This window comes from Sinohyriopsis cumingii, chromosome 15 (genome assembly GCF_028554795.1).
Source record: "Sinohyriopsis cumingii isolate HCF-2022 chromosome 15, ASM2855479v2, whole genome shotgun sequence".
In the NCBI taxonomy this organism is placed as follows: Eukaryota; Metazoa; Mollusca; class Bivalvia; order Unionida; family Unionidae; genus Sinohyriopsis; species Sinohyriopsis cumingii.
In genome coordinates this window covers 130,752,684-130,772,797 of record NC_142975.1, presented here as the reverse complement: position 1 = coordinate 130,772,797, position 20,114 = coordinate 130,752,684, and the positions used below count along the sequence as shown (strand labels likewise).

General features: G+C 34.6%; 1 protein-coding gene across 5 annotated transcripts in view; it reads left to right on the top strand.

The window, feature by feature from the left end:
- Positions 1–20,114, top strand: part of LOC149782781 (GPI ethanolamine phosphate transferase 1-like) — a 99,931-nt gene that overhangs the window by 60,241 nt on the left and 19,576 nt on the right. For all 5 annotated transcript variants that reach the window (XM_089934284.1, XM_089934283.1, XM_089934281.1 and 2 more), the window contains exons 17-23: positions 966–1,038; positions 2,822–2,921; positions 3,386–3,478; positions 8,606–8,697; positions 14,449–14,499; positions 18,559–18,613; positions 19,147–19,255. In XM_089934284.1, the coding sequence (XP_089790410.1) occupies positions 966–1,038; positions 2,822–2,921; positions 3,386–3,478; positions 8,606–8,697; positions 14,449–14,499; positions 18,559–18,613; positions 19,147–19,255 (573 nt within the window). The remainder of the gene's footprint in view (positions 1–965; positions 1,039–2,821; positions 2,922–3,385; positions 3,479–8,605; positions 8,698–14,448; positions 14,500–18,558; positions 18,614–19,146; positions 19,256–20,114) is intronic.

Sequence of the window (20,114 nt, the reverse complement as noted above, 5' to 3'; positions counted from 1 at the left end):
GCTGACCAGCCCTAACACTAACCTCTTAATGCTGAGCGCCAAGTGAGGCTTCTCTTAGTACCATTTTTGTAAGTCTCGGTATGACTCAGCAGGGGATCGAACCCATGACCTCCCACATCCAAGGTGGACACTATAACCACTAGGCCACTGGAGCGGTCATAGTTGTAGGAAATTAAACTACTGTGTTGTAAACCAAATGGGAATGATGCCTTTAAGGAACCTACACTGCAAACGGAATCAAGATTCAAAATTACACATCATAACCATACTGTAACTGATACTTGACTCAAAGTCCTGATGTTGGTCAGTGATACAATGGTAGCCAATCAGGCATCAGAATTTTGAGTTGAGTCTGACACTAATCGTGAAAATTATTTGTAATTTTAGGGGCAGATAATTTCTAAATTAACGGAGTCAAATCATACAAATTGGAAGTTCATAAGAGTTGTCTTAGTGCATTCTGCGCACTAAATAATTAAGCACAAGAAGAGGTGTTGTGTTTCTTATACTTGACTTTTGCTGATGCAAGACATTGCTTTTGATTGCTTTGTTTCTTAATGTGCGTATAAGTAGGAAGTTCACACAATTTAGTATTTTTCTGTGTTATAGAGATTCAGTATGTTCTTTCCTCCTATCTTCTTGGTGAATTAGATTTTAGTATGAGACCAGGAGTTTTCATGTAGTTATTAACAATATTTCACACTTGAAGAAAATCAGAAACAAACCATGCTCAAGACAGCATGATTTTTATATACCATTTTATACACACGTTTTCTCAATCTATAGAGGATATCCAATTTTGGTATCACTAAAATTTTACTCACTCTCCTTCAGGAATATTTTTTTAAAAAATGAGTTTTTTTGATGTATTGATGCACAACTCTTAATAAGTCCTCTGTTTGTAGATTTTCCCTTTTTTGAGAGATTATTAATTCCCAGCTTATGTTTTATATTGTGTATTTCAGTCCAGTCACTTCCTTGGACAAACTACCTGTATTGTCTTGTGCCTGTAGCACTATGGGCTGCTGTAGCTTCAAGGTATGTAGTGCTCTTTATTTTGCAGATAAATTATTAAGTGTTATTTTGAAGTTTTACATTTTTATATACATTGTACCATCTGTAACCTACTTTTCTTTTTCCACAAACATCTTTTGCCACCAGGACTTTTGAATTTAGCAGAAATGTATTTTTCAATAGCAAAGAGGTGTTTTAAGGAGAACTTTTAATTCCTCTACTCTTTCATATGCAGTTTATTAATTAACTGCTTGTTTTATTCCCCCATCTCCAAATGAATGCCAGTGTTATTACACCACTGCCCAGAGGTAATTGAGATTTATATAGATAAGTACATGATTCAGAAACAAAAAGGATTTGAACATTCAAATGTATTGGTAATACAGCATTATTTTACAATGTTGTCAAGTAAGTAAAATAAATGTTTTAACTAAACAAAACTCCAAATAATATACACAGTTGGATTAATAGAACATCCGAGTATGTGACAGTAAAGTCTTCAATATACCATTGTTAATTTGGACTCCATCATTATGTAATAATCTTGATTTTGAAGTTGAAGTAAATAAAATGATAATTACATATTTTGTCACTATGTTGCATTACATCAAGAAAAGCTGGAATTTTGTTGTATTCTGGAACAATAAGTCTGCTGCTTACATTTGTTTTATCAGCTCTGTCAATGCAAGGCAGTTACCAGTCGTAACATTCTCTGGTTATCTATTAAAACTCCTCTTCCCTTTGTTGCATGTAATATTGCTGTGTGATGACTGTCCATTCCAAATATTTTTCTCCTAAATGGGTGTTACAGTGGATCATTGGTTGGTTGTTGGACTCGCATTAAGTGGGTTCATTGTTTAAATCTTGTCCAGACCACCCCATGCTGGCTTCTCATGTATGTCCCTGAACAAAGCACTCTACTCCTATTGCCATAGCAGTAATAGTCTCTAATGTTCTGATGTGCCTTTAAATACCAATCAGCTGTAAAATTTCTACATATCTGTGACACTCGCATATTAATGTATGTGAAGTGGAATAGATTAAGTTGATTTCTGTAATAATGGATTTTTGCTTTTGATCATCTTATCTTTATTTCATGTTCATACCCTGTCAGTGTCCACTGACAGTGGAACCCATTCTTTATGAGTATATCAACTTCGACCTAGTGAGACAGAATTGTTCTTTGTGAACTTTCAGAGAATCTAGTTTTTATAATAGATTCTGATCCTGTTTTTTTAAAATTTTATATTTAGTTTATGTATTATTTGATTGGTATTTTACAGAATGATTACATGTTTACCATTAATCATTTTATACTACTTCATGTTTGTATATATTTTGGAAGGGCTTATCTTTCTAGGCTATTTTGTGGTGTTCATCATTTTTACATTTGTGAGCCTTACTTTTGATTGGCACTGTATGGCAGTTATTCAACACTATGTACTGTATTTCATGTAAGAGATTTTGTCCCTGTTGTATAGATGATGATGTGCTGGTGTACCATTCAACACTATGTACTGTATTTTATGTAAGAGATTTTGTCCCTGTTGAATAGATGATAATGTGTTGATGTACCATTCAACACTATGTACTGTATTTTATGTAAGAGATTTTGTCCCTGTTGTATAGATGATGATGTGCTGGTGTACCATTCAACACTATGTACTGTATTTCATGTAAGAGATTTTGTCCCTGTTGAATAGATGATAATGTGTTGATGTACCATTTAACACTGTGTACTGTATTTTATGTAAGAGATTTTGTCCCTATTTGTATAGATGATGTATTTGTAGAATTTTATTTTCAGATCTGAAGTTTTGATAGCTGCAGCATATAGATTTATTCAATCAGCAGACAGTACCTCAGTTATTACGTTGACTCTCAGCTTTGTAGGACTGGAAATTCTGGTAAACATCTTAGTCTTGCCTTAAATCATCTTTTAGAATTGTACTAATAAGAAATTATAATAAAGATATCTTGTAAGGGAAATGTCTCTCAGACTGGATTATTTCTCACTTCGTTAACTTCTTTTAAAAAAAAAGTAAATATGGTCTTTAGAGAGCAGCTTAGAAGAATATCAATAGGCCATACCTAATTTGGTTATAGTTTCTACGTGCCTTGACAAAAGGATTTGTAAGTATTTGATTTTTTTTCTCAGTATTTACATTTGTCAAAAATAAAAATATACTCACTTTAAAAAAAAATGATGTTGATGACAGTAACTTTTATTTTCCCCTCTTCTGGATTAGATTTTCATTTTGGTATAAAATATATTTGTTATGTTTGACAATTTGCTTTTGAGTTTCAAATGGTTAGCTGCCTTTAACATGTGATTTTATTATTCATTTTGTTTTTTTAAAAATTGTTTTAGGTACTTGGATTCTTTCACAGAGAGCTGCTTTCATTTGGACTAATTTGTCTTGGTCTCTGGCCTGTTAGCTTGAAAAGAAAGGGCATGCAGTGGGTAAATATATATAAAATGTCTTGTACAGATGTTATTTAATAAAATATAACACATTAAAACAGTTTGATCACAACCATTGTAAAATTATTTATCTTAATAATTATTTTCCTATAATTTCACTAGTGGAGGAAACTACTTTTAATGGATTTCATGATGGTGACACACCACATATTTAATGTAAACCATAAATTAAAAGACTGAGAAAACAATAATCATTCTATGGAAATAATGGGGCTTCTATCCACAGTTCACAATTCAAGTGCCCACAATTTTTGTTTTGTTCAGAAATACAAACATTGATAAGCAGTATTTGAAAGTCAGGCATTGCCAGAACTGCCAGTTGGTTTACCTAGTATATGGTTGGTCTGGTTGCTGATGGTATAAAAGATGTACTGCTATCAACAGTATCAGCTACTCCAGAGGCCTGGCTGGCTGGACATATTTCTCACTGAAATCTCCAGCATGGTAAGGGTATGTTGCCGACAGCCTGGCAAGATGGACAAATCTGTCACTAAGATCCCCATAAATCCTAGTTGACTGGACTGTTTTAACGAAAAGGTCCCTTTGCTGGTTTGGCTTGACAGCCGGTAATGGTGTGGTGGTATAATGAGTTGGATCAAACAGATCTGGTACAAACCCATGCATATGGACTTAGAGGCCCAGAGGCCATACTGGGACAATGGCTTTCACACTGGACTGCCAAAACTTGGGGTGGGGGGCATGCAGGATAGTCCACAATGAGTCAGTATTGCAAGCAGCGAACTAGTTGGCTGGACTGTTTTCTCAAAAGGACAAGAGTTATTGCCCTTTGTCTATATGAGAGAGAAATGAACAGATGATTTTGTTTTTCAGTAGCACTGGATTCACAAAGTAGCAGGCTAATAATCCTCACGTAATGTGATTGGGGAATGTTATTTAAGGAGAAATTAAAATAGGTTTTAAATTCAAGCCTAGATTTACTTAATTGACCTACATGCAAATATCTTCTGAAACATTACATTAATTGTTTTCAGAAAATCATTTTAAGCCATTCAGTCACATTCAGTCTTTAAAAAATGGTATTTAATATACCAGCACCTCTAGGCTGATTGCATAGCTCATAAAATAATTAGTGGCTTTCGACCTGATGATGAAGCACAGACATAAATAAAACATTATAGACAGTAATGATGCAACACAAACAGTAATAAAGCATCACAAAGTGGTTATTGACAAAGGAGAGCAAGTCACATTTTCAAAGTGGATGGATTTTAGTGTGTTCTGAATTTGGCAGTTTCTTTGTTGGTGCGACAATCTCTATGTCAATGTTCAAATCAGATTCAATGTCTTGGCAGACACTCTATCCAGTAAAGGTGAAGTCCTTCACACAGAAAGTTCTCTCCATTAATCGGTCGATACTCACATCTGTGCCATTTGGGTGTGTCGGATGATCAGTTTTCTGGCATCAAGGTGGAATCCAGACCTACCAACCCTTACAGTTTTAACGATTTTGCCACAAGTCTTACGAAAATGACCCTTAAAATGCAGACTTATGGAATAAAAGCAAAAATTACAGAAAAATGATTGTTGCCAAAAAATCCAGATAATTTTTCATCAGTGTTTGATTTGGATCAGGTTTCATATTAGAATTAGTGGAATTAGTCAGGGAACCAGACTAACTTTACAGCAGTACCTCAGATGCTTTTAATTGCACATATTTTTTGTGCAAAGCATCTACATATCAAACTGTTGATTATAGAATTTTTTAAAAATTGTGTCCAGCGAGCAATGCATGTTGAAGACTAAAGGGAAAATAAGCCTCTTAAAAAGTGTTAATAATCAACACAGAAGAATAAGAGCTGGAAATTACACAATTACGTTTATTGGACATCATGTGCCTATTTGAATATCTCTTGTGGTGGGAGATATGATTGCTGTCGTCATGTGAATTGGAGAAGAAAAATTCAACGAATTACTTCAAGTTGAGAGATAGCATCAGGCCCAATCACATTACTCAAAATCTCTCAACCACCCCACCATGCTAGCATCCTCTTAGTATGTTGCTCAGCTAAAACTAGAGACACCTGGCAGTTGCAAGGGGAGGTAATGGGCAGAGTTATTGCCCTCAGTGAAACATAATTTACTGAAAAAATTATTTTTTATCACTGTCTTTGAACAGGTATATCACTTTCATGATAACTGGCTTCTGGGTAACATGGAGACAAGTGTGGATCCCATTTTTCCCCTTGAAAATGCCAAAGGAATTGACCTCTATTTGTTGAGCATGAAGAAACTAAAAATTGGTAACAACACCCTGATATATTGCTCATTTTATCATAAAAAATGGTAGTTACTGTCTGGAAATTTGAGTCAACATTATGAAATTTTCAGCCTATAATAAGAAGTTCTATATTTTGTTACATTTTCTTTACCAAAGAAACTCACTGCACTGTAAATAATGATCTTTTATAAGCTTTTGATAAGTAAAAATGTCACTAATGCCTACCAGTGGCAACGGGGCCCCGAGTGGCCGAGTGGTCTAAAGCGCTTTCCGTTACGGATCACTGCCATCTCACCTCTGTCTGCGTAGGTTCGAGTCTCAGATTCGGCCAATGTGGGTATGTGAGAAAGCTTGCCAGTAGCTTCTCGAGGGTCGGTGGTTCTTTCCGTGGATTTCTTGGGTTCTTCCTCCACCATCAATACTGGCCGCCATGTATAGCCTATCGTGTGCTGAAAAATGGCGTTAAACCCTACAACAACAACAACAACAACCAGTGGCAACACTTTAAGAAATAAATAGCAATAAAATCAGTTTTGTGAAATGAAATTTGAGTTTTAGCGGTATATTTTAATTTGGTTTCAGTGTAATCATCATAAATGTGATATGCCCTTTTCAATTCAAAATGTGAATAAGGCAGTCTACCATCATAGCTACTTCCACGTGTTTCTTTGACAACATATGTAACTGCTGACTGTGTTTGAATCTCTGATATGCAGACATTTTGTTGCATCATGACTCTCAATTAATGGCAGACCTGCATTGTATTATCACATTAATGATATCTTTTGTATCAAATCAAATATTGGAAATGGAATGTAAAAAAACAATTAATTGGCTGCAAATCTATCTGCGCAAGAGCTGGCAGTCATGGTCATGTTTCAGGTCAACTCATTTCAATTGACCTCTCAAAAAATATTATTGTATAAGTTACAGTTAAACTATCTTGAATTGTCCAATTTATTTACAAATGTGATCAAAGACAGCAAAGTAACCAAGCAAAAGGAGTATATGGTAAAATAAAAATTTTGATTGATAGATAGTTTATCATGGAGAGGTGAGTTCCCAAGTTTTTGTAGTGAACTTAAAATTCCTGAATTTGCACTCAATGATTTGCTCAGGTATGAGCATGAGTTTCACTGTTACTTGCAGTGAATTCACAGCATCAGTATTTCACTGATAAAGCAATTTTAAACAATTGAGTTTCACTGTTACTTGCAGTGAATTCACAGCATCAGTATTTCACTGATAAAGCAATTTTAAACAATTGAGTTTCACTGTTACTTGCAATGAATTCACAGCATCAGTATTTCACTGATAAAGCAATTTTAAACAATTGAGTTTCACTGTTACTTGCAATGAATTCACAGCATCAGTATTTCACTGATAAAGCAATTTTAAACAATTGAGTTTCACTGTTACTTGCAACGATTTCACAGCATCAGTATTTCACTGATAAAGCAATTTTAAACAATTGAGTTTCACTGTTACTTGCAATGAATTCACAGCATCAGTATTTCACTGATAAAGCAATTTTAAACAATTGAGTTTCACTGTTACTTGCAATGAATTCACAGCATCAGTATTTCACTGATAAAGCAATTTTAAACAACTGAGTTTCACTGTTACTTGCAGTGAATTCACAGCATCAGTATTTCACTGATAAAGCAATTTTAAACAATTGAGTTTCAGTGTTACTTGCAATGAATTCACAGCATCAGTATTTCACTGATAAAGCAATTTTAAACAATTGAGTTTCAGTGTTACTTGCAATGAATTCACAGCATCAGTATTTCACTGATAAAGCAATTTTAAACAATTGAGTTTCAATGTTACTTGCAATGAATTCACAGCATCAGTATTTCACTGATAAAGCAATTTTAAACAATTGAGTTTCAATGTTGGCATTTTTTTCATGATGCAGATGTCTACATTTTTAGCAAAAGGTATCTTGTTTTATTGTTCAAAAAGCAGTGATATTTTTCAGGTACACAACAAGGCACATCTTGGAGTTATATTTTTTATGATCTTTCAAAGATTATCTTGAAAATAAAATGTAATTTATGCTGAAAAGCAGACAATTTCATTAGAAAAAACTTCTTATTGACAAATATTTTCATTGTGATTATAAAAATGATTATTCAGCCATTAAATAGCATTGCTGCCCCCCTCCCCAATGGCATACCCTCGCTTCTAATTTGGTCTGTGTTTTTAATGCCTGTTGTATGCAAGTTGTCGAGGAGAGGGTGTACTACAGAATGTGTACTACTGGGATGAATATTTATGGCAGGCATGTTCAAAGGAATTTTTGTAAAAGAGGCAATACATGCAGCATATAATTGAAATCATTTTTAAAGTTTCTTTTTCAATAGCTCATTCATAAGATGTGCTGAACTTACTGCAAAAGTAATTTGGCAAAAAGTCAGCATTACAGTCTATGGAATTATATTAGTTGTCTTTATGATATAGCAGCAGATAGTCAATGGAAAATTACAAATCTTGAGTAACTGTGTTGGAACAAATGGAGAAATGTTTGAATTTGTACAAATTATGGTTTTGGAAAATAATCACTTTTAATGCAGAAAAGTATGGTTCTTTTTCTTTAAAAGCTTTTCTTGTGATTAAAATGTTTGAATTCATGTGAGTTTTACTGTATACTGAAATCTTAAATGTGTATCTTTTCAGGAATTATTTATGGTGTGGTTTGGATTTATTTTCTGACTTGCCATTATTCCACTTTTACCAGTAAAATTGACATTTTAAATATGTCTTTTTAGGAAATATTTATGGTGTGGTTTGGATGTAGTTTATGACTTCCTATTTTTCCACTTTTACCAGTATACTGAAATATTAAATGTGTGTCCTTTCAGGGATTATTTATCGTGTGGCTTGGATTTACATTAGGACTTGCCATCTTTCCACTTTTACCAGTAGTAGGCCGAGAAACCAATTATAATATTGTGTAAGTATCATATCAGGATCTATACTTATCAGATAGATAAATATTAGGTTAAATCACCCTAAGCCTACCTTATTATCATACGGCAAGAGCTAATCAAGGTTGCCAGTGTACAACAACATTAATTTTACACACCGAAATAAGGGTTCATTGCAGTATGAAATCCTGATCATAGCTAGACACAAAAGCTATAGCAAGTAATCCAACATGCCTTGTTCAAGGACACGACAGCACTATACATGCACACATGGTGGGAGTTGAACCCTTGACCTCTTAATCATGTTGAGAGAAAAGAATTTTCTGTATGTGAGTATGTATTGAATGTAATGTTTAATTCCCTTGAAGCAATTCTGTGATATTTAATGTGGCTCATTTGATTTCGTTCATGTGTGAAAATCGAATTGACCACCATACAACCACACTCATGCACATTCTGTAGTAATCGGGTTTACAGTATTGCCGTAGTTGTGGGTTTAATGCCATTTTTCATCACAAGCAGCCAGTATAACTAGTGGTGGAAGACACCAGGAAATGCCCAGTAAGAACCACTGACCCAAAAGAAGTTACTGGCAATCTTTCTCACATACCCACATTGGCTGAGCCTGAGACTCATACTCAAGCAGACAGAGATGAGAATTCAGCAATTGGTAAAACTGAGCACTTTAGACCGAACATCCACTTGGTGCCCCAATTTACAGTATAGTTGTTTGATAATGAGATTATTTCAGTTGCGAAAGCTCACTCATAAGTTTGTTCTCCATCTATTAAAGACTGTCTCTAATAATAGATTTTTATTTAACTAATTGATTTAAATCAATCTCTTTTGTTTTATTGGATTAAATTTTCACCTCTTATTAATGAAATATTCATACTTGAGTAGCAGTTTCAATTCAATGAAATGGGCTGTTTTTTTCTTCTTCTCTCATTTCAGTTTGCTTTTAGACCTTTCTGTCATTCCATGTTTTTATCAGTATCTTGATACACTAAATGCCCTATTTAACAGAAGCAAGCCTGGGTTGGAATAATTTAAAAAACGTGAACATAATTTGAAGATTAGAATCCATCCGTTCATACACCTGTAGGCTACAGACTTTCATCAGTACCAACATCCACTTTACTTAATTATGTTGATTGTTTATTGATTTGTTTATTCTTTCTATCTGAGATTATACTTTTAGTTCCTGAATGCCCTTTTTAACAGAAGTATTCTTTGGTTGCAATATGTGGAAAATGTCTGAATGCTTGTTATCATCTATTCTTATGCAACTGACCTGCATCATGTTGACTGTTTATTAAGTCATAGAAATTGAAGAAAGGCTTAGAATACTTGGTATTGTAGCCTCATCATTGATGTCAGACTTGGTATTGTTAGCAATAGCTCACCAAAATCTGGGAGCAAGCATGCCTGGGGATTGATGACCAAAATTGCAAGATCTATAACAGAACAGCTTATTCCATGGTGAATGTATTGACTATCTTTGGTAATCTGGACTTAGTATGATTTGACACTTGTCTACATTCCATATTCATTTGATCAAATGACATCATGCCCTGACATTGTAGACAACACCATTGCCTGCCTTTCTGATCTTGACTTAAAATGATTTGACACATGAATACATTCCATATTGATGAAATGGCATGATGCACTGACATTGTAGACATCACCATTGACTGTCTTTGGTAATCAGGACTTAACATGATGTGACACATGTCTGCATTCCATATTGATGAAATGGCATCATGCCCTGACATTGTAGACAATACCATTGCCTGCCTTTCTGATCTTGACTTAAAATGATTTGACACTTGTCTACATTCCATATTGATGAAATGGCATCATGCCCTGACATTGTAGACTGCACCATTGGCTTTCTTTGTTAATCTGGACTTAGTATGATTTGAAACATGTCTACATTCCATATTGATCAAATGGCATCATGCCCAGACATTGTAGACAGCACCATTGCCTGTCTTTGGTAATCTGGACTTAATATGATATGACACATGTCTGCATTCCATATTGATCAAATGGCAGCATGCCCTGACATTGTAGACTGCACCATTGGCTTTCTTTGATAATCTGGACTTAGTATGATTTGACACATGTCTACATTCCATATTGCTCAAATGGCATCGTGCCCTGATATTGTAGACAGCACCATTTGGGTTGCCATTACTCTTTGGAGGCAAGATTAAGGGTGTTTGGATGCAGGTAGCTCTAGAACTACCCCTCCAATTTGCTGTCCAGCCTCCATAGTAATTTTCTTGTATTTTTCTTAATGTTTGTCTCAGTTTGTCTGGCTCTCTCTATCACACATTTTGGTAACTGTGCTTTTCTGTACAGGAAGAACTCTACCCAAGTTGGAGAACTTGCTGACCAAGTCTAATTGCTTCATTAATATGACGGTAGAATTATAATTAAAATAGTCCCAATTTCAACTGTTTTAAATCACAGTAAAATGTCACTGAAGTGAGTTTCTTTGGTGTGTTATTAATGTAGTATCATGCATTACTGTTTTGGAATACAAGACTGCCAAGCAAGGGGTAGAGAGACCCATTAATATATTGGGTATCGTATATACTCACATATAAGTCATGTTGAACTGCAAAAACCAGAGACTCTGATTTGCTGTTGCATAATGTACTGGCAGATCTTGGTCTATGTTGTTTTGCTGATTACCCTAGATCTGCAACACATTACTTTCTGAACCTGTGATAATTCTGCACTAGTCTGGTTCCCATATTCATCTGTTTCCACATCCAATAGGCCATCAGTTGATGGATGTGCTGGCATCAGAGCAGAGACTGCATGGTTGTTGAGGGTATCAGAAGCCTCTTGATGTTTTGGTTCCTAAAGGAAATATTTGTAATGGAGGTTATTGATCATAAGGGGGCCAATTTTTCTAACTCAAAGTGATTGATCACAGGAAGGTCACTTTTTCTAACTGGAAGTGATTGATCACAGGAAGGCCAATTTTTTTTAGTGCGGGTGATTGATAATAAGGAAGCCAGTTTTTTCTCAGTGGAAGTTATTGGTCACACGGAGACCAGTCTTTCTCAAAAGAGGTGATTTATCACAAAGGGGTCAGTATTTCTCAATAGAGGTGTTTCATCACAAAGGGGCTAATGTTTCTCGATGGAGGTGATTGATCACAAAGTTTCCAGTGTTTCTGAGTGGAGGAAATTGATCACAAAGGGGCCATTTATTTCTTCAGCGAGGTTAATAATCATGGATAGAAAAACTTCCCTTATTCAGAGAGTCAATTCTTAATTGGGCTCCCAGACTCAGGGTACTGATTAAATTAATTAAAACAACATGGGGAGAATAGATCAGCACCATGCTATTAGGTTGCAGTATCCTTTGCATCAATTAGATGGTCTTGTATTGGAAGTGTCTCAATAGTTTTTCTAAATTCCTCTTTGGGGCTATTATGAACTTCTTCCACTGCATGATGTCAGTCTTTTAAAAACAACCTTTGAGCCATAAATAGGTTTCTCCAACAATACTCTTTGTCTATTTGCACGCTTGCTGAATTGTTTTGGGTCTGATTCATTGCTAATTTGCATGCATCTTTACTGCACTAACACCTTAGAATTGAGAAGATGCAAACTGTTGGATGTTGAATTCAGCTACAATTGGGGCATCTCTAATATTGAAATGCTGATGCAACTGTTTTTTTTTAAAGTTTTCACTGGATATCTCAGTTTGGACTTAATTGCATACTCCAAGGCTGCATCTGAAAGGGAGTCAGACAGTGCCTTGTATTAAGACCATCTCCTTCGTACAGAGATTTCTCAAATTTGGATTTAGAACTGCTCCCTTGATTACATTTGAGACTTCTTAAAAAATTCTGCAGCTTAGGGGTTGGGGTGATCTGTTTCTGTTGCTTGAAGTGTTAGATGCAGGTAAGTGCTTGTTGATCTGGAAATGACCCTGCCTGTGCTACTAAATTCCCTACATGGGGTCATTCTACTTTGGTCATAGTTTTTGTTTACCTCCCTTTCAGTATTTTGTTGACCATAAGTTTGTCTCTAGGTTCATATAGTAGTAGATGTTGTGGGCTTTTTAAAAATATGTAATTATTTCCCTTTCCATATGAGATCCAAGGGATGTGAATCAAAGTCCATTTAATATTGACATTTTCCTATTATGCCCAATACATACCATCTGTTGAAATCAATCAAGTGACTTGTAAAAAAAAACCCATTTTGTTTCATATTCTGATCTTATTTTACTTTATTTCCGAATTCAAAACTTTCTGTTGCTATGAGACTGACCTAATTTTCACCACTGTGCAGTTGGATTTTCTTTAATTTGGTATGTGTGTACTAAATCGGTTTGTTACATAAAATGGATTTTTTATGTGAAAGAAAGTATTTCTTGGAAGCCCCATCATTGCATAACTTTTATCTATGATTTTAGAATCTGACATGTTTAATACTGTATGGTTATACACCATTTTTTCAGTTTTTCTGTTTGATCACTCATTTATGCCCATTTTCAAATTTTATCAGGATTTGATTGGAGCTTCTTCAGACCTGAAACAAGTCATTCTGTTCTTGTTTTTATGAGAATATGTGTGAAATCATATTCCACATTCCAGCTGAAACTTCATTTTACATGTATTGACCCACATCTACTGAAATAACTCCCTTGGTACCTTTCCCAAGCTCCTACAGTTAATCTAAATTATCTTTGGCAAAATCCTGAAGCTTAATTGGGTCTCTTTGTCCTTGTCATATCGTATGTGAAATCTCCTATTTTATTTTATGCTTGAAGATCTTCTGTAGAGCAAGTACAAACCTGTTATGACACGACATGTCACGATAAAAACATGAGCAAGTATATAACTGTTATAACATGTGTCATGATTAGCATGGACAAGTACATAACTGTCATAACATGATGTCTTGATAAAAGTATGAGCAAGTATCATACCTGCCAACCTAATAGATAGTTGTGGGGGAGGCACTTTTGAACCCAGATGTGAGTGTTTGGTCAGTGTGCTTAACCCACATCAGTGAAATATTAATATTTAAAATAAATTATCTAGTAATAAAGCCTGTAGAAAATGAGTGGAAATTTAGATTCATATAAAAAGTTAAATACCAGTTTTCATTTCTTAATTTGAGACACTTCCAAATAATACAAGTTGGTAGACTTAGCATTCATATTGTCATCACACACACACATGCACACACATGTACATACACACCTACACACACACACACACATTAAATAGAACCAGAAATGTGTTCCTGGAACACAGATGCCCCATCACACTACCAAAATATGCAGCAACATGTCTGGGTCTCTACTAGTTGCAGTCAGATTGAACTTTTATGTGAGTACATATAGTATTTGATGGCAGTCTGGCCTGTTTATATTTAGGTTTCCATTATAAATAAGCAAATACTCACCATGGTTGAGAAAGCTGCGAGTAGCTTCTCATGGATCAGCGGTTTTCTCAGTTTTCCCTCCACCAATTATACTGGCTGCCATTTGTAACCTATCTTGTGCTGAGAAATTACATTAAACTCGAAAGCATCAACTTCTCTTGTCATAAAACTTCCAACTATTGAACCAGGTACAGATATATGTGTTTCATTGAATGAAGCAAAATTATTTAAACATCTTATAATTAGTTCTTCCTGTTTTGAATTTATTGCATGGTTTTCAAACAAGATAATAAAACATTTTATTATGATTAATGATGAAATACATGATACTTCCTGCAATTTTTCTTTCAGAGTCCTTTGTGGTGTAATACTGATTGTTGCATCCCTCATCTATGTCTCAAGGTAGGTAATGTTTATCATCAGCTTTTAATAAACTCTCTACTACACTCCTTCAATTTTGGATCAGTAGCTTTTGTGTTACAATGGAGTACATGTACTACATTTTGCGGTGAATCTAGTTGTAAGTTAGCACTTAGAATTTGTATTGCTTCTCCTTCAAAATTACAGGAAGGATTGTTGTGGAATTTTCCACTCACATGCATAAAAAAATTTTGTGTTCTAAATGAAAATGTTATCCCATTACAGATGACCCCTCAGACAGGTACCCCATCACTATTGACCCCTCAAACTGATACCCCATTACTATTGACCCTAAAGACTGGTACCCCATTACTATTGACCCAAAAGACTGGGTGCCCCATTACTGTTGACCCTTCAGACTGATACCCCATTACTGTTGACCCCTCAGACTGGTACCCCATTAATATTGACCCCTCAAACTGATACCCCATTACTATTGACCCTTCAGACTGGTACCCCATTACTATTGACCCAAAAGACTGATACCCCATTCCTATTGACCCAAAAGACTGATACCCCATTACTATTGACCCAAAAGACTGATACCCCATTACTATCGATGCCTCAGAAAATACATAGAATAGTCTGCCTGCTTATATGCATATCCATTCTTTTAATACCAGAATTTTTTGTTTTGAAAACTTTGTAAGTTTAAACAGTTTCATGAAAATTTGACAGAAAATGTCAAAGTTATAAAAAGTTGAAATGATGTAGTGTTATGATGCTATGGTTTTATAATATTAAGTGACAGAAAAGAGCAAAAGCCAACAAGTTTTGTAAAATTCAACAAATAATTTATTTCCCTAATTTACAAAGTGAAAATTTAAAAATGACTTACAATATTGTGAATTAAATCCCAAATAGTCAAAGGTTCTATCACAAGTCCAAATGTGGAGCTCAAATGATTTCCAGTGGTATTCCAAATAAATTGCAATATTGAATATGTTAATGTGCCTCTAATCTCAAATGTGCCGTATGCCATTGACCTGGAATGTGTTGATGTGTTAACAGTCTTTTGATGTATCACAGTAATATAATACAAAATGTCCTTGCCTGAATTATTAATAAATCCAAATTAATGTTTTTGTCTAAGAATATTATTAAGCACTTTGTAATTCCAGTGAATAATGATTTGAATAAATAATTCCACTCAAATTAAAAACCAGACACAACAATACTGTAAGAATGCATGTCATGTTTCATAGGGACCACTGATACTCATACAGTACTGTAAGAATGCATGTCATGTTTCATAGGGACCACTGATAAATATACTATACTGCAAGAATGTATGTTATGTTTCATAGGGACCACTGATACTCATACAATACTGTAAGAATCAGTGATTAATCTACCCCTGCGTCCCACGTCGAGCACGCACAAAAAATGGCTGGGACTCATTATATATATATTGTTACCTTACATTACATCATAACATTGTGTATGAGAACCTTAGATTGTTTCACCTTATATCATACAGGTAAACCACCGGATGGTCTGGCACCTCTTTTAATCCTGACAAAATTACGAGAGGCACTTGAAATTCATGACACCGCCAAATTAGTTAACTGGGCGTGCACTCACTTGGATTGTTTACACTGCAATTGTTGGTGGTGATACTTGTATTTTGTGCAATTCTTAGCTTATTTTACTTACATTTAACCCTAGCTATGGCTTCTAAGAAAGATGTAAGTGTCAGTGGTGGTGTCAAGCATAAACACCAGTCAACAGCGTTACAAGATAAAGTAGAACTGTTGAAAAATCTGGACCTTGGTGTTTCTGTGTGAAAGCTGTGTGACACATATGGTATTGGTTTATCAACTGTTTACGATATAAAGAAGCAGAGGGACAAAATATTGAAATTCTATTCAGAAAGTGATTCCAAGAAGCGAATTAACGTTAGAAAAACTATGAAAGATGTTAAGAGTACCGAACAATACCAATTGATGATGGAATGGTTTCTACAACGTCGGAGTGACTGAATGGACTTGTAGGGCAGGATGGTAATGGATCAGGCTCAGTTGTTTCATAAAGAACTTAAATTAGAACATGAGTGTGACTAGAGTGAAGGATGGCTTCAAAGGTTCAATAAGCGTCATGGAATTTCCACGCATAAAGTGTGTGGAGAACGGTCTGCAGACCACGGAGGTGCTGCCAGGTATGTGGACAAATTTCAGGAGCTTGTAGTTGATGATCACCTCAGTCCTGAGCAGGTGTATAATGCAGATGAAACTGCATTATATTGGCAATGCATGACCTCGGTTGGTCTTGCAAAACTGTTAATCCGGCAAGGCTTTGGAACCATGGGTGCTAGAAAATTGGTGGTTTACCTGTATTGGTGTATTTAATATATTTTACTGACAATTTATGAAATGGGATCCATCAACATACTCACCTTTTAAAAGGAACTGTGTTATAATGAAGGACTTTACAATGAGAGAGTGTTGTATTTTGTTTCTTACACAACAGGTACACCAGCTGATCTTGTCAGAAGAATATACTAACATTTTATAATGTCACACCAATTGTGTGTGTGTGTGTGATTTAGATTTTTTTCATAGCTTAAACAATTTTTCAGTCGTATCACTACAATGTCTGTATTATGACAGTTTATAGTGATGTCTGGCACTGGGGCATCATGACACAGACATGTAGCATGATCTCCTGCCCAGTCACATTATCCTGACACCAGGCCAACCAGTCCTAACACTACCCTCTTAATGCTGAGTGCCTTGCAAGGCAGCTGCTATTACCATTTTTTAAATAAGTCTTTGGTATGGCTGGGCCAGGGTTTGAACCCGTGACCTCCAGCATCTGAGGTGGATGCTCTAACCACTAGGCCACCAGAGCGGTGTCACACCAATTACTTGAATATATATCCATACCATTATCAAAACTAGCTGAATTATGATAAATTGAAAAATGTATACCTCTTTGTATAGCTTGTTTATCTCTGTGTAAGAAGGACCAGACTTGTAAATTTGAATCTGTTTATATTTAACTGTTGAGTCTCTGCCGGCAGATTTTGCAATAGTAGATCTTGGTCTATGCATTTTGCAGTTGGACTCTACATATAAGCGATTGTATACAGTATTCAAATTAGCTGCATACTAACTCTCTGATATTATTAGATGTATTTGCTCTAAAGGTATGGCAATTTGAATTCACTATTATTCAGCACCATCAATTGTCATGAATTTTATGTGCTTGTTTTAAACTGAAATAATGATCAAACAAAACTAAATCAGGTTATAAAGTAAACTGAATTCTCTCCCAGTAACATATTTGTCTGCAAATTAACATACTGGCATACTCCCAATCACATATTTGTCTGCAAATTAACATACTGGCATACTCCCAATCACATATTTGTCTGCAAATTAACATATTGGCATACTCCCAATCACGTATTTGTCTGCAAATTAACATACAGGCATACTCCCAATCACATATTTGTCTTCAAATTAACATACTGGCGAAGTCTTATTGTACTTTTTGCAACATCAGCTGTGGTGGCAGTCTTTAACATTTTGTTGCTACTCTTCCTCTAGGTATTTTGTAAGCATGATTTAAAAAAATGTAACATATCTTGCTCCCCATGACACTGGCTATTTATTAAAATTGTATTAATCTGGAATGTTGTTTGATTGCAATGGTAAACATCCTGAAAAATCTTATTGTCAGCACCCATCCTAAATCACAACAAAATTTGTCTTTAGAAATAGGTTACAGTTTCCCAATGTTTCAAGCCATTCAAGTGTTTGGCAAGATGAGAAAATAACTTTTAAAAATAAAACAAATGTGTAACACAAATGCTTTGAGAAAACATGAATTATTTAAATGTTTCAGAGATCAGAAATCTTAAAAAGAAGAGTGGAATAAGGAAGAAAATAAAAATCTGAGCCAAAATTTGTAAACTATATGTCTGTATTGTGTTGGATTTGACTGGTAAATATATGTTATCCTTATGAAAAAACTTAATTGATTTATATATATATTTGCTGCCTTGTATTTTTCAGACCATTTCATTGTATTTTTCAGATCATATCGTTATTCACAGATCAACAGGAAAACTCTAATGATTCTTATTTTTCAGGTAAAATATTATCATATTTCATTTGAAATAACTTATTTCAATCAGTCTGTTCTGATTATTGTAAATGATTTGTGACAATAATAAGCATGAATGTGACTGATTTTCAGTAAAAGCTTCATGTTTCCAATGCTATTTACATGAGCCATGTCAAATCACACTATGCCAGTGCTCTGAGCTCTCATGTACTTCAGTGCAGGTGAGTTAATTTTATTGATTACCAAGAGAACAGATTTATTTTTTTCACAAATTCCTGATTCCTGATTTCTTATTTTAAGATATTTGTACAGACTTCTTTTTTCTAATTTTAAAGTCATCACATCACTTAACATCAGAATCATTTTAGTGCAGAGTTTCATGTTACAATCCATGTGAGAAGGGATAATAATTTATAAAATAAAATGATTAGACATAACTTTATAGTTTCTTTAAAGATTTGTAAAATCAAAAATAAATTTAAAGTGAATTTTTATTCTCCATCATAACTGAGAATATACTTATTAATGTGTCCATTTTCATATTTTTCTGTTTAATAGATTATCCAAATTGGTATCACAATTATTGTAGTGAAAGCAACATCCCTGAGTATATTTAACAAGCAAGGTCTTCCATGGATAAACCAGGTGCTGAGCTGGATCATTTTAGGTATATAGCTGATAATTCGTCACAGGTAAAAAGTGGTATTGCGTAAGTTATTTTACAGTTTTTGGAATTTCAGTTTACACCTGCTGCACTTGTTCTTATTTCATGCATGTGTACATATTAGAGGTGCACAGTGTTACTGGTTTACTGTGGTATTTTTTCTGGTATTTTTTCAAAGTATTGGTATTTTATTAGTTTCCATCAGAAAGGAGTGTATGGAAATTCATCAGTAATCTTATAAATTTAATGATATTAACAGCATGTTTTCATTTTCCATAACAAAAGAGTTTTAAAAATTTAATCACATGTTTGTGGCTAAATGGAATGTTGTGAAAGATATTCAGGCCAAATGCAACTTATGGAAAATTTCAGGTTTTAGAAAGTCGTTTTTTTAGTTATTTACCTGCGTATGTTAATGTGGTTCTGAAATGAATCATTATTTTTTCTTCTATAAAAAGATACATAAAATACAGTACCTCCATAGTTTTTAATTTTTACCCCAATGATAAGACAGTGGGGTTATGTGTGGCAGGATAGGGTATTACAAATGCGAAAATATTGGAAATATACTGCCTGGTACATGTATGAAGTTTTGGATGAGTATGGCAGGATAGGGTATTATTGCTTTTTCTATTTATCCATTAAGTTCTTTTGAATGTTCATGCATGCATGCATACATGATGCTAGAGTTATTCCTGTTATCTGCTTGAACCACTTACTGCAGGAATTATATACCAGAAGGAACATAATAATTAGGACCAAGTTCTTTTATACAGTAGTAGGGAAAAACCCATGTATTTATAGTTTCAAAAATGTTGTGTTTCAGTCAGAAATGCCAAAAAGTTAGCCTTATGGAAATTTA